This window comes from Micromys minutus, assembly GCF_963924665.1.
Source record: "Micromys minutus genome assembly, chromosome: 20".
NCBI lineage: Eukaryota > Metazoa > Chordata > Mammalia > Rodentia > Muridae > Micromys > Micromys minutus.
Window position 1 is genome coordinate 15,326,827 of NC_137955.1, and position 14,360 is coordinate 15,341,186.

Genomic DNA, 14,360 nt, shown 5'->3' on the forward strand with positions numbered 1-14,360 from the left:
AGGAGAAACAGATTATTTAACATACTGACTTTTCTATCTTATTGCATGCCCTTAATCCTAGTGAATATAGAAGTCCCAAGCTATGCACAACATACAAGTGCCTAATGGGATTTTATTTTTATACTAATAAATGGTATGAGTCTTAAAAAAATACTATGAAAAAAAAATAGAACTTCTCAGTGTGCTCAAATCAGTCAACAAAAGAGACTAAAACAGAATCATATGGGTGTGTGATCCAAGAAAATAACATTTAAAGTGCAAGATAGAAGGTTCAGTTTCCTCCAAGAGTATAGCCCTTGATAAGTTGACCACACTCCAGTGGAAGGCCACAGATCAAAGAATATTCTAAGAGCACAAATTGGCCTTGATTGGGGTGGGGGCAAACTTGGGTGGGGAGGGAGAGCAGAGTTAAATCTGGGAAGGTAAATATGATCAAAACGCTTTGTACAGAATTATCAGAGGACTAATTAAAATATAAAAACAAAAAGTAGAAGTTGGCTCAAGCTTAAGAATCTAAGGAAAAATGCAATATAAAGTCAGAGCAAGTGGGAGGAAAAACAAGAGAAATGAGTCCAGAATTAAATAGGATGGAGATTAGGAAAACTAGAGAGACCTAGGATACCTAGGGATACCATGGGAAAAAGAACCAGCTCTCACAAGTACTCTGACCTCCACATGGGGGAACAGCAGCCATGTACATTGAGTATGTATATATGTATGTATATATGCAGGTACACACATATACACACAGCACTATTCCAAATACTAGCAAATAAGCCCAGGAACATATATAAAAGAAAAAAAATATTTGTGTGACCAAGTCGAATTTATGTCGGGAATACAAGGCTGTTCTCATATACAGAAAACAATATGCAGAATCCATATCCTCACAACAGATGCAGAAGCATTTGGCCACATAGACTGAACAGATAACTTTAGAAATTTTACTCATAGAAAAGGTATAGGGGAAATGAAAATGTATTTCTACAAGAACTTGGACAGGTTTCATGTCAATATCATTCCCAATAGCCAGAAAGTAGAACTAACCCAAATGTCTGGATCAATGAAGTAAGACCTGTTCATGTCCTGGAACGTGATTCAGCCACAAGAAGGAGACAAGACACAGGACTCTGTGTGTGTGTGTGTGTGTGTGTGTGTGTGTGTGTGTGTGTGTGTGTGTACCACAAAACACTGAAAGAAGCCAGTCTTTATGTAAAATGTTCAGAGCATACAGAGCTTTAATTGAAAAAGCAAATTAGAACCCCTTGGGGACTTGCTGAAATCAGAGCTGAGATGTGATTGCTAATAAGGAGTTCCCTTTCTAGGTGGAATATTCTAGAACTAGATAGTGATGCTTATTTCATGACTGTGTGACCATGAGTGAGCGAGAGACTGGAGAAATCACCAAAGTGCACATCACTAAAAGGTAACAATATTTGTAAAGCCAAATGTGAATATGTTTGCTAAAAGATAACAGGTCCAGCCAAGTAATAAAGGCAATGAGAATCTCCAGAGAAGGTGTCCACTTATAGAATTTATATTATTCTAGAATTTGACAGTCATTGAATAACTTGACAGAAAAAAACTTTAAGGGTTCACAACTACTTAAGGATATTCTTATTGCTACACATTCTGGATGTTTTAAAAGGACATAACTAAATGTACTGAATTAATAAAAGGTTACAATACTTCTTTATAAGTGAACCTGAAAAGTCTTATAGCTACCCTGAATTTAAAAGGCTTATGGATTAATACTAAAGTTTTAAATTAACCACCAAATGTTAAAAAACAAACTAGGCTTAGGCAGTATACATTTAGTAAATTATGTTTTTATTCTAAAACTGCAAGGAGAGGTAGCTAGTATCTCTGTGTACGAAGAGCCATCCTTAAAGGACACCAAAATTCTCAAGGTGACAGATGACAAGGCTGTATGCCTATTGGGGTGTGTTGATAGGGCACTTGGCAGAAATGTTCCGTGTACCCTGAATAGGCATTTTGGAACTCTCTACATGGTCTCATGGTCTCATGAAGACCAATCAGGCTGAACATAAAAAGGAATTAAAATATGGTTTTGCTTAGAAACAGCAAACCAACTAGCTCCACTGCAGTTTTCACATCTGACATTATAACTGGAGCCTTGGCCACGTTGGGAACAGCAAAATCTTCATCTCAGTGACGTGTGAGTCCAAGTGAGGAAGAAGTGGTCCAGCAGGATCAGATCAAACCACCCCAGAGGCTTGTTGCACAGACCACGAGCTCCTGTGCTTACCTGTTGCAAAGAACACAACACAGGATTTCTAAGCCAGAGCTTGGGCGGTGAACATTCCAGGCTGTGTGCCATGCTGTCTGTCTCTGTGGCAATTAACCAAATTTGCAGTTGTAGCATAAAAGCGGCCATAGATAATATCTAAGTGAGTGAGCATGCCCTCTTCCCGTAAAACTTTATTTATAAGGAATTCTGGTGCCTGGGTGTGGGAATGATGTTCCACAAAGGCTGCTGTTCCCCATCACCACCACTCCCAATCAGAAGTATTTTTTTTCCTGTACTTCTAAGGTCTCCTTTTGAGCTAATAAGCCTTCAGCCATGTTTTAAAAGATAATGGGTTAGGGGAAGGCTTGGTGGTACACACTTCTACTCTCAGTCCTGGGGAGGCAGAGGCAGGTAGATCTCTACAGACCAGCCTGGTCTACATAAGGAGTTCTAGGTCAGCCTGAGCTACCAATCAAAATCCTGCCTCAAAAAGTGATGTGTGTGTGTGTGTGTGTGTGTGTGTGTGTGTGTGTGTGTGTGTGTGTGTTTGTTTGTTTTGGGAAGTTGTACCTGTAAGCTGATCTTTCTATCTGTGATAGAAGAACCTCCATCTAGAAGCAGGAGTTTCAGCCTGCAGGTTGGAATCCCTGGATGTTGCAGAGGTCAGATACTGCAAAGGTAGTGGAGGAGGTTTGGATACCAGAATACTAAATCTCTTTCATCAGTCAGAAGCAACTTACCTACCTTTGCCTCTTGTGCGGTAATCCAATAAGCAGGGTTTGCTGTTGTTGTTTGTTTGTTTGTTTGTTTGTTTTAATAAAACAAGCCCCTTGGGCATAATAGAAAATAGAGGAAGTTTGTGCTGAATGTCTAGATTAGCAGATAAAGCACATCTGGTAATGCCAATCAGCTTTGACTTCTACCGACAAAGAAATGAGATCATTGTCTTTGTCCATTCTGGGACATGCTAAGTAAGTTCCCTATGCAATGGGAAACTGGGTTTCTAGATAATTATTGTTCTAACGAATACAACATCCTGTATACAACAGAGGTTACTGGCTTGAGAAGGAGACATAATAAAGGCAAAGCTTACTCACAGGTAATAACCTTAAGTCATTTGTCTGGCTTGTGATCCTTCCAAGGAGCATATCACACAAAGTCCAGTTCAAAGCAAGCATCCACTCTGCGCACACTCCCCAAGTAACACTGAATTGTAATCCATCAGTGGTCACTTTGTGCTCCTTACTAGTATTCAGTTAAAAGTCAGTGTCCATTCTGTGCAGTATCATTGGGAACGTTACATGTCGATTTTGACTGTGTTATTTATGTCCTTGATGAACATATTTAGTGCCTTTCTAAGGATTTCAAGATGCTCCAAGCAATACAGTGAAAGATGGAGCATCTTTTTGGTATATGCCCAGGAGTGGTATAGCTGGGTCCTCAGGTAGTTCTATTTCCGGTTTTCTTAGGAACCACTAGACTGATTTCCAGAGTGGTTGTACCAGCTTACAACCCCCTCCCCCAACCACATTCTCGCCAGCCTCTGGACCAACCTTTCTTTCAACAAGCTGCCAACAGTGTACTCTGAAGAATCTAAATGATATCCCACCGCTGTCTCCAGATCTAACCTGGAACCTCTGCATGGGCACAGACTCTGGTGAAAGTTACCAATTTAAGCCTGCCTCTCCCTGGAATCCCAAAATCAAGGCAGCAGAGCTAGAGAAGCCCCTTTTCAAGCACACAGGCAAAGATGTGGGTTTTTCCCCCAATGGGTAACAGTTTGGCACCTGACTCTAGGAAGGAAAAGAAAAAGACTGGTGAGTTGCATTTGAAGATTTGGGGGGGGGGGGTCTAAGAATACTCCAAAACATTGATGATTTCATGACTTACTTAGTTCACCATCTTCATCCCCAGAGCTTCAAAGAGAAGACACACGGTCAGCTGTTGCTAGTCCTGGTACCAACAGCCTCCAGCATATGACTCAGGAGGAAATTTACAAGTACTAAAAAAGCTTTTCTCTGTTATTACCAAGGTTCATCTACTGAAAAGATGAAAGCTAGGTGCCAGGATAGAGATGAGCAAACTCCTTCCTTAGCAGTCATGGGAAAGGCCATACAAAAGTGCAGTCAACACAGGTCCTCTTGGCGACTTTGAAATTAGAGCAATAAGGTCATATATCCCTAACTACCTCAGAAACTACTGTTAAGGGATGTGAGCTCGGGGCTGGAGGACCTCCCTAGCATATGCAAGACCCAGAGTTTGCCTCCTGTTACCAGATTAGAGCAAAACAGACAAACAGCAGAAGAAACCACCTACACTGTGGAAAACAATAAGGTTCCATCACTGACTCGGTTGCATTCCCAGGTAGCCTTCTATATACAAAGTCCCACAATTACGGATTTTGGTTTGATGTTTGTTTTTTGAGACAAGGACTCTCTATATCATCCATAAGTGAGCCTGGGACTCTCTGTGTAGACTAAGCTGGCCTTGAACTCACAGAGATCCAACTGCCTCCACCTCCTGAGCAATAGCATTAAAGGTGTGTGCCACCACACACACTCAGGCTGTGTGGTTCATTCTCTGGGCCTTCTGCTTCTGCTGTCATCACTGTCATGTTTGTTTCCAGGAGCAGATCCCCTTTCCAGAGATGAAAAAGAATATGCTCCTATTTCTGAAGTCTCTTTAGCAGCCCCCTAACAGAATGCTTATCAAATCCTTTCCCATAATACAAGAACTAAACCTAAATCACCCTATTGCCTTCTATTTGAATCAGCTGTTTTTCTTGCTTCTGGCTAAAGAATACTCACAGAGCAGGAATGAGTAAGGAAACGACATGCTACTATCCAGCCATTTGTGATCAGTGAAAAGCCCCTGCCTGGATCACTAGCCTGCAATGCCCTGAGTCTAGAAGGGCTAGAGACAGAAATCCAACCAGGCTGTTGCTCCTTCTGCTTGAGATTTTGTCTTGTCTGTTTACAGCCCTACATTCTACCTCCTCAGTCACTGCAGACAGCACACTGGGATGGTGGCTTGTCACAGCATACTCCCACCGCTGTTGCACAGCCTCTTCAGTCTTGCACAAAAGATGGTAGGTGTGTGAATAAAGTGTTCCAGGAAGCCAGCCTGTACAACCTAAACTACCAAAGTTTAACAGAGTGCTTGAGACCTTCCACCCTAAGCTGTCACAGCCATCTACAGACTTAAGAAAAGCCACTTGAAGTCCACTAGTGTTAGGCAAAGGAAGCACTTGTGGTTCTTTTAGATCTGGGGATGTACATGAGAGGGAAATACTCAGCTTCTATCAATGGCCCCAGGCAGGTATAAAAGGCACCACAGGGACTGGGTAGGCGGTTCTCAACAGGCCAGGTCCACCCAGGTGATGTCTGGGTATCTTTAGCTTTCACATTTACCAACGGGTGCTTATAGCATTTAATTCTCTGGAATGAGAGATGTCATAGTTTGACGGCAACATGGTCAGCCCCACATGATACGATGTTACTCCCCGACTCTGTCTTTAATGTCTAACCACACATTCATGTGGGTCAGAGCTCTGTTCATAAATAGCCAAGCTCAGAACCTACATGTATTTCACGTAAAACACAAAGCCAGCCATGCTCCAGCATCCCCACCTTGGCTTACCAAAGAAAAGAAGAGAAAACTAGGTCACCCGTGGGCACATACTCCGTACAGGCCTCAATTACAAAAACAGGAAGCAAAGAGTTTATCACTATAAGTAAAAGGAAGTTTGCAGGCATTGAAGAAGGAAAGGCCAGTGATTAGAGTTAGAAACTGAACATGCCTTCTAAAAAGTCAGAAATTGAACCTAAGATATGTTAAAGTGAAGAGGGTAACCCAGAGAGCGTCATCACAATCGAGTTTGTGACCCTGGAACCAGGGAAGGACTGTCTTAAGGTTTCACTACTGAAGGAAAGGTAATGGCCGTGCCCAGGCCCGGGAAAGGGATTTCTGTGACGTGTGACGTCTCAAGAGTTTAACAGCTGCTACTACCATTAGCAGCAACAGAACCGCCATGTCTTCTGTTATAAAAAGACGGCGTGGTGGATTCAATGTGTAAAGGATAGAATTTCGTCACGCAGATCACCCACCAAGCATGAGGGAAGACGGGCTCTGGTGGCAGAGCTAAAATAGAGTGGCTACTTTCGGTGGCTTTGTTTTTCTATCTCTAGGGTGGACACATGGCTACACATGAATGCCCACTCTGAGACTATCCCGAAAATAGCTAACTGACCACAGGTTGCCAGGCAGCTTCGTCCTGATGTCACTCCGTCAAATGCCACCTCCTCCGTCTAGCACTTTCAACTGACCGCGACATGTACGCAGCAGGGAAAGTGTTTCAAAAGACTTAGGCTCATATTTAGAACTTGTCTCTTAATAAGAAAACAGTCTTGAATGACAGTCCTCCTCTCGGGGGCACTGCTTCACATTTTAAAGGAAACTCAGATCCAAATGCAACATGATCGTCAATATAAAGATAAGAACACGCCGCTAATGAGTCAGCATGACAGGACGTTTAATTGGGATAATGCTGGGGAAGTAAAATCCAAAGTTGGGTGAGGATAAGAAAGCGAAATTGAAATTTATTCTGAGAGCATTTAGGGCTAGAGTAGACAGCCTCACAGGCATCGTGTTAAGAACCCGAAACCCTGACTGCGAGAAGCTGCGTTCTGTCAGCAGAGAAATCTGAGGTCTGTGGCATCTAGGGATCCAGTCTTGTTTTAAGACTTATAAAGTGTATGGAATCCCTCGAGGACTAGCTGGGTGGCTATGGCACCATTAGGTCCCCACTTAGGTTACAGTGCCAAAAATCTCAAGTTACTCCACAGTATTTGTCAGCTTAACGCCACAGTTTCTCTATCTGGTGACCACCTTCTCTTTGTAGCTTCCATTTCTTTCTGTTCAGGAGTCTGTGAAACCTACCTTTAGACATCTTTGCTCTCCTCCAAGTGTGCTCCGTGAGAAACCAGCTAGAGCTCACTAGGTTTTATGTGTCGGGAATCTGAACTGTGACCAGTTACTTGGCAATCATTGAACTCCACATTGTTGTTAAAATAGCTACAGTTCTTCTGTAAGGAGGAATCTGTGTGCTTTGGTTTGGTTTGGTTTGGTTTGGTTTGGTTTGGTTTGGTTTGGTTTGGTTTGGTTTGGTTTGGTTTGGTTTGGTTTGGTTTTGGGGTTGTTTTGGTTTATTTTGTTTTGCCTTTCCTGTCTTCCTGGCTGGCCTGAAACTCACTGTATAAAACAGTCTGGCCTCAACTCAGATAATTATCTGCTTCAGATAATTATCTTCCGAGTGCTGGGATTAAAGGTGTGCACCACCACGCCACCCAGCTTGATTCTGTGCAACTTTTAAATGAACCCCTCTGAAGAAATCTTGCTAATGTGATACATTTTCCTACTTATTGCTTTTTATTACTGAATTTCACATTATCAGTGCTCTTTCCAATTATCATCATCACCATTATTAATATGTTTCTCCAGGTAGGGTTTTTCTGTGTAGACCTAGTTGTCCTAGACCAGAACCTAGACCTAGACCCTTTAGTCCAGGCAGGCCTCGAGCTCAGAGATCTACCTGCCTCTGCACCCTGGGGATTAAAGGTATGCACTCCCAGTGTCCCTCCCCAACTGTCATTATTTAAAAGGCTGCCCTTTTGATTTAAGCTTATAAAGTGTCAGGTGAATATTACCTATTGATCATCTTTGGGTGGGAAGCCTTACTGATCAAAGCACGGCTCTTCCCTGCAACAGTAGAAGGAAGGGCAGATCTTAAGCAAGGTTTAGATTTACACCCTTTGGGGAAGCCCTGTCCCCCAACTGTGGCAGTTACCCTATCCCTACCTATCCCTTCTGCAGCTCTCTACCCGCCTGCTCCCCAAGGGCTTCCCCGTCAGCTCTTCCCTCTGTGACCAGGATTAGCCTCAGGAATTGGTAGTTATTATACAAAGCCCCTTAAGGTTCTCTTGGAGGGAAATCATTTTCTATATCCAGAAAGAAAAATGATGAGGATGGAGTTGGGGTGGGAGGGTTCTCGTTTGGTTTGGTTTGCTGTTTTGGGGTGTCAGGTTTTGTTTGTTTTGAACTTTGACATATCTCTGTATGTATATTATGTGTATATGCATGTTTATGTATGTGTGTGGTACTGGTAAGAGTTCCAAGTGTGACACTGGGTCTTTCTCAGCCACTGTCTCTATTATTCATTGAGGCAGATCTTGTGCCCAGAACAGAACTCAGATTCAGCTAGCCTAGCTCGCCAACTTACTCTAGGGATCCCTTTGTTAGTCTTCTGGGGTGCTGGAATTATAGGCTGCTACTCCCACCAAGCATTTACACAGGTTCTGGGGATCCAAATCCTGGTCCTCACATGTCTCAGCCAGCACGTTACCCGCTTAGCCATCTCCCCAACCCCCAAGTTTGTCTTCTCTTCAAGTGATATGTTCAGTAATTTGGATGAAAAATTGTTCTGGCCCATTTTCTGAGCCATCGTTTTCTGATCTATGAATAAGATGAATCGACATTTAAGCTTCAGAATTTAAGCTAAGAGGCCCTTCAATTGTCCTAGGCTTCTTTAAAAGATGGCAAAAGGCATTTGTTGTCAGTTTGCATGTATGGGAGGACTTTTATGCATGTGGGTTTTTGAAACAGTGTCTCAATATGTTGCCCTGCCTGGCCTAGAAACTCAACTCACAGAGATCAGCCTGCCTCTGCCTCCCGAGTACTAGTGGTAAAGGTATGTGCCAGCCATCATGATCAGCCTTTATGAGAGGACGTTTAGAAATACTCTTGAGCTATAATGTTTTAGCATTAATTTTATTTCAGTAATACAACATTTGGTAATTCTTAGTCAAACATCTTAATCCCAGTACTTTAGGGTCAGATACAAGAGGATTGGCTACAAGTTTGAGGAGTTCCAGACTAGTTAGAGATAGTGAGACCCTGTTTCAAAAGGCAAAAACAAACAAAAGACACACACCACGGACAAAACCCTCTACAGTCTTGAATCTGTTTCCTTGCTTGTCTGAGCTGGTTTGGACAGATAGTTCTGCTGGTAACCATCTTCTGGCCTTTATGATGGCGAAATGAAATATTTGAGAGTGGCAAAAGGTTTTCTGGAAACCTTGCTTGGTGATAAAGGACAAAAATTTAGCCTGCTGTGTATGAATGAGTGAGGGCCAAAAGAACTTTTTACCTCCCCTTATTCCTCCAGAACAGAGCACCAGTATTTCTGTGAACCCTAGTGGTGTAAAACTGATTCAGTCAGGGATTGGATCGTTCACGCCCAGCAAATTCAGGACCGGAGAGGCAGGAGCAGACCTGTGAGACTCAGTGCACATGTGTAAATCAGTTAGTTTATCTAAACTTGTCTGTGTGATGCTTGAACATCTGCACCTTTGGCTCCTGTTCATTCTTCCAGAAGATCTTCCCTAGCCCTCAGACCTGTCAACTAGAAATTTATAACATCACTGACATCGAGGACTTTGGGGTTGTTTTGGTTGGGGGTTTTGTTGTTGTTTTTTGTGGTGGTGGTGGAGGTGGTTAGTTGGTTGATTTTTATGTGCTTTGTGCTCCAGACATCTGTATGAAGAGGTTTATAGGATCCATACATTTTCAGGGAGAGACAGCAGGCATTCCATCACCAGCAGTCGTCAGAACAAATGGAATCTTTGTGGTGTTCTCTGTGTTTCTCACTGGTGTCTGCAATTCTTCCTCAGACTTCATAAGAACTCCCATGTGGCTGAGTGTAAAGTTTGGAATGGTGGCTTGCAAGCAGGTCACCTGCACCTAAAGAAAACACTCCCAGGTTACAAGATATAGCCCTGTGAAAGCCAGCTATGGACTGAAAGTCTTAGAAATGCCTGACTGCTTATATAAATTCCACTTAATACACAGCCACCGAGCCCTTCATCACTTAGGGTCTTATTGGGAAAAGGTCCTGATACAGTTATTAACATATCTCTCTTTCCCTCTTCAGATCAAAAAGTATTTTGAACTCGAACCACTGGCGCGTGGGAAGCGCTGGATTCTTCAGCCCTGCTCTCTGGATGATGTGGACGCACTGAAGGACAGCTTCTCCCAGCTCATAAACTTGTTAGAAGAAAAAGACCACGAGGCAATGAGAATGTGAGACCCGACCCAAAAGTTCCAGGAAAGCCTTGAACCCATCATGTTCATTCCCCATCCTGATCCCACGTTGGTGTCGAGACTGTCAGGGCCTCGGTATCTGTTTTCCTCTAGCTATTTCAGACTCTCGTGTCTCTGTTAACGTGACTGTTCTGTAAGGCAAGTGGATCATCATCGGCATTAACGTCAAGTACACACTACTGAGAGGGAATTGCGTCTCTGTTTACCACTAATTATCTTCCCCGCATGTCTCTTCCTTCTGTTGGTCTAAGAATCTCTTCTCTGCTTTGTGCTAACATGGATGGAGCTCACGGCTCATGGAAATGAAGCCCCTTCTGAAGACCTCAGAGAGGCTCACATGTCTTCACTAACTTTCCTGGACTTGGGATTGGAAGATTTTTAACTGAGACTCCACACGATGTATACTTTATTGATATTTCCATGATCTCCTAGGGATTCGAGTATTTTACATTTTATTTTATCGCGTCTGGTTTTCTATATTTTCTTGTGTGTGTGCAGATGTTGACTTTGTAGGCTGAGTGAAAAAAAAAAAAAATGGCCGCCCCGAACCCAATCATCTTCTCCTAAGACTGGCTCTGAAAAATCTAGAAAGTAAACATGCAAGAATTGCTTGATCCTGCCTACAGCCCTGTCCCCTGCCTTAGGAGGAGGACATCCTAGCCAAGGGAGTAGGAGCCAGTTTAGGCAAAAATAGGCATCGCTGATTTGAATTTAATCAACTCCTCAAATATTTCTTAAGGGAGTCATTAGTCTGCATAAAACCAAGCTACAACATAAGCATTTGCTTTTCCTAAAAATCAGAAATGTTTAAATGAAATTCGGGAAATAGCTTTTTGAATAATGAGCATAACAGCCGAAGTGTAATTCACAGTTAGGACTTAAGCTGCCGTGGATTTGATGAAGCTCAAAGACGAACCCGTTATTTATTCATCAAACGCTAATGTCACTTAGGGGATTCTGCTCAGGCCTCCATTTTGTAGTTAAAGGTCTGTCAGTATTTTTATTATAAACCTCTATTTTCAGGGGTGTCAGTATGCCCTTAGAGTATACTGGGCTACAGCAAATAAATAGAGTCAGTCTTTGAAACTAATTTTTTTTCACTTAATTTAAATGATAAAATTTCCTAGAATAAAATGTACAGTTTTAGTAAGATTTAGCACCTTTGACCTTTTTTTAAATCAGGACTAATCTATGAATATTCAGGTTCATAGATGAACTAACTATTCTTTGGCATATCTTGTAGACACTTGACCACTCACTGAAATCCTAAGTGGTCAAATGATAGAACACTGCTCCTGTACCCAAGCAGTAAAAAACATGTCTGTCATTTTTAGGTAGTGTAGACTAATACCCAGATGCCACAGACTTAATGCCATATTTATCACAGGGTGACAGGAAACCTTATGACTCTCCAGAGGATAGTCCTCAGACTCCTCACAGCTTTCAAATGCAGTATTTGTGATTTCATCTTGTGACTGGATTTTATCAAAAAAGACAACACACTTCTTTAAACCTTTTTAAATATATAGATGGCATGGATCAGAGAAGGACCCATGATGATTCATTTTGTCTGAAGCATCCTTGAATACTTTTAAAACTGTGCGATGATCCAGGGGCAGCACAAACCTTTAATTCCCACGACCAGTCACACAATTCCTGTTTTTATTTTGTGCTCTCCTGCTCGCCTTCCGTGAAAATAAATAAATAAGTGATTTTTTTTTTTCAGGCTTTGCTCTCCCTGCAAGTTCATTAAATGTAGAATGTTGTCTTTTGAAGATCCTGTGGCTGACTGTTCCTCGCCATCTGTTAAATGACTTCCCGTTGTCTGTGTGTGTTCATGTGCGCCAGCGATGGGCTTCTCTGCAGCCCCGAGACTGTCTGAGGCGTCGCAGCCGTCAGAATGAAAACATTATCAATCAGTACCCAACAACAGCTGTTTTTGACAAGTTTCTGTCTGACGCCTAATGCTTTACAACTGTCAATACGGCTCTTTCTTTGTCTAGCGGGTCGCAGCGAGCTGTCTTACTGCTTCCTCTTGGCATCCTGGACTCTGTAACCCTAGAATTTGCTGTGTTTGGGAAACCCAGGTGGGGGAGGGGAAAGGGAAGTGTAGGGAATATGTGTCTTGTTCTTACTTTTGTGTAAGGTGCCACAGGTGTCTTAGTCTGCAGATTCAAAGATGTAGGAAAACAGTCTGTTGTGCATTTCCTCAGCTAGCATCTTGTTATATTTATGGAAGTGACCCGTTTTTGTACCTTCTTAGCTAAAGCAGTTGCCTTTTTTTATACTGGCAATTAATTTATATAAGACTTTGTACCTGCCATGCGTTCCAGTATTGGTGGCTGGACAGCTGCCGTAGCACCCTGTCTTTCTATGGAGATTTACTCTATCTGGACTTGAAAGTTGACAGGTTCCTGTGGGTATTCGCTAAGTCACAAGAACTTGCCCGATTCATGATTTATATGATTTCCACTGTCTTGCAATAAAAATAAATGCTTCATAGAACAGGCATTTCCAGACTGACTCTTTTCAGCCTCAGCATTTGAAAGTCCCAGATTTCTGTTTACTTTGTGTTGCCTGCTTTAAGCTTTCAAAATAAGTTCTGCTGCTCTTGAATCAAAACAAATGATTAATACACGTGTCCTTTGAAGCTGTTGTGAGAACCCTGAAAGAAAAAGAAGCCAAGTGTCTTCCCATTGATTCTACTTGAGTAGCAGCTTACTATTTAGCAGCCATTCCTTCAGAGGAGTAAGGAGCTCGGAGAAGGGATGTGACGTGTCATTCTTCAGTCAAAGGACCATCTTCCAACATCTTTCCTGAAAGCCAGTTTTTGCAAGCTGACTGCAATCAACTATTTCTTCCAATGGTCTTCACACTCTTAGGAAATTGATGTTAAGATCATTGGAATGAACTTAGGACGATGTGCTATACATTTGTATGTCTGTCTTAACCACTTAGCCATCTCTCATATGTCCGTCTTTAAGGATGGAAATGGGAAAGTAAAAATTAGAAATGGATGGCTAAAAGATGAGAAATAGAAAGGGGGAGTTATATGATAAAAGAAGAAAAATTCAAACTCTTGCTCATGTTTCTTTTGAGCATAAAACATTATCCTGACACGCACCCCTTAGGCCCCGAGAGTTTGAATTTGCCAGCCACCCCATCATCTCAGATCTTCCCAGGCAAGTGTGGACAGAATGCAAGATTTTGAAGCACATGGGTACTTTTTAATGTCCAGATTGCAGACTCAGACTCAAGTGGAAATGTAGTATTCATGCTGGCTCGATCCAGTGTTAGAAGGCTTTTTCATTTTACCTGAGCTAATGTAGCAAACCAACAGGAGATAGCATATGTGGGGTGGTGGGCTGGGAGTGAGTCTACTCCCTTGGGAATCCTCATTTCAGTGTCTGGAGGGAGGATAAGTCTTTGTTATGCATAAAGTTTGTAATACTGGTTCCCTGTCTTCCCTTGTTCTGCAGCCTGGGTGGGGAGGATCTGAAGTCAGTTAGGCTGTGAAATGTATTACCACATCTTGTAGGGGAATTCCTGACTCCCGAGAGCACACAACTTTTGGTCAGCATTGAGTCAGTGTGATTAAATGATTTGCATCTCTGGACTAAATGTTTCCAACTCAGATGCCTGAAGTGACAGATGAGCCCAGGTTTTGGCACTGCCTGTCCCACCCTCCCACTATTGCAGAAGCAGAGTCCCTGTAGGACTCAGCCTCAGATGGCAGATCCATTTCCCCTCCCCTTTCTTAACTCTCTTTGAATCCAAACCCTTCCCTTCTGTGAAAAGCTCCCCCGACCCCCACTGATTCATCAGACCTGGGGATCCTTAGCTTCCCACCATGGAGAAGTTCTCTATGACAGCCTCTTCCTAACCAAAGCAGACAAAAATCATGAAGAAGAATCTCACCAGCATATGCCATGCCTTGCTTCAGGCTTTCCTA

General features: G+C 42.5%; 1 protein-coding gene across 1 annotated transcript in view; it reads left to right on the forward strand.

Moving 5' to 3' along the window:
* The window catches only part of ARL15 (ARF like GTPase 15), a 353,902-nt gene extending 340,989 nt beyond the window's left edge, over positions 1–12,913 (forward strand). Inside the window, exon 5 of the mRNA XM_080933659.1 lies at positions 10,239–12,913. Within this exon, the coding sequence (XP_080789785.1) occupies positions 10,239–10,391 (153 nt within the window). The 3' untranslated portion in view covers positions 10,392–12,913. The remainder of the gene's footprint in view (positions 1–10,238) is intronic.
* The last annotated feature ends 1,447 nt before the right edge of the window (positions 12,914–14,360 follow it).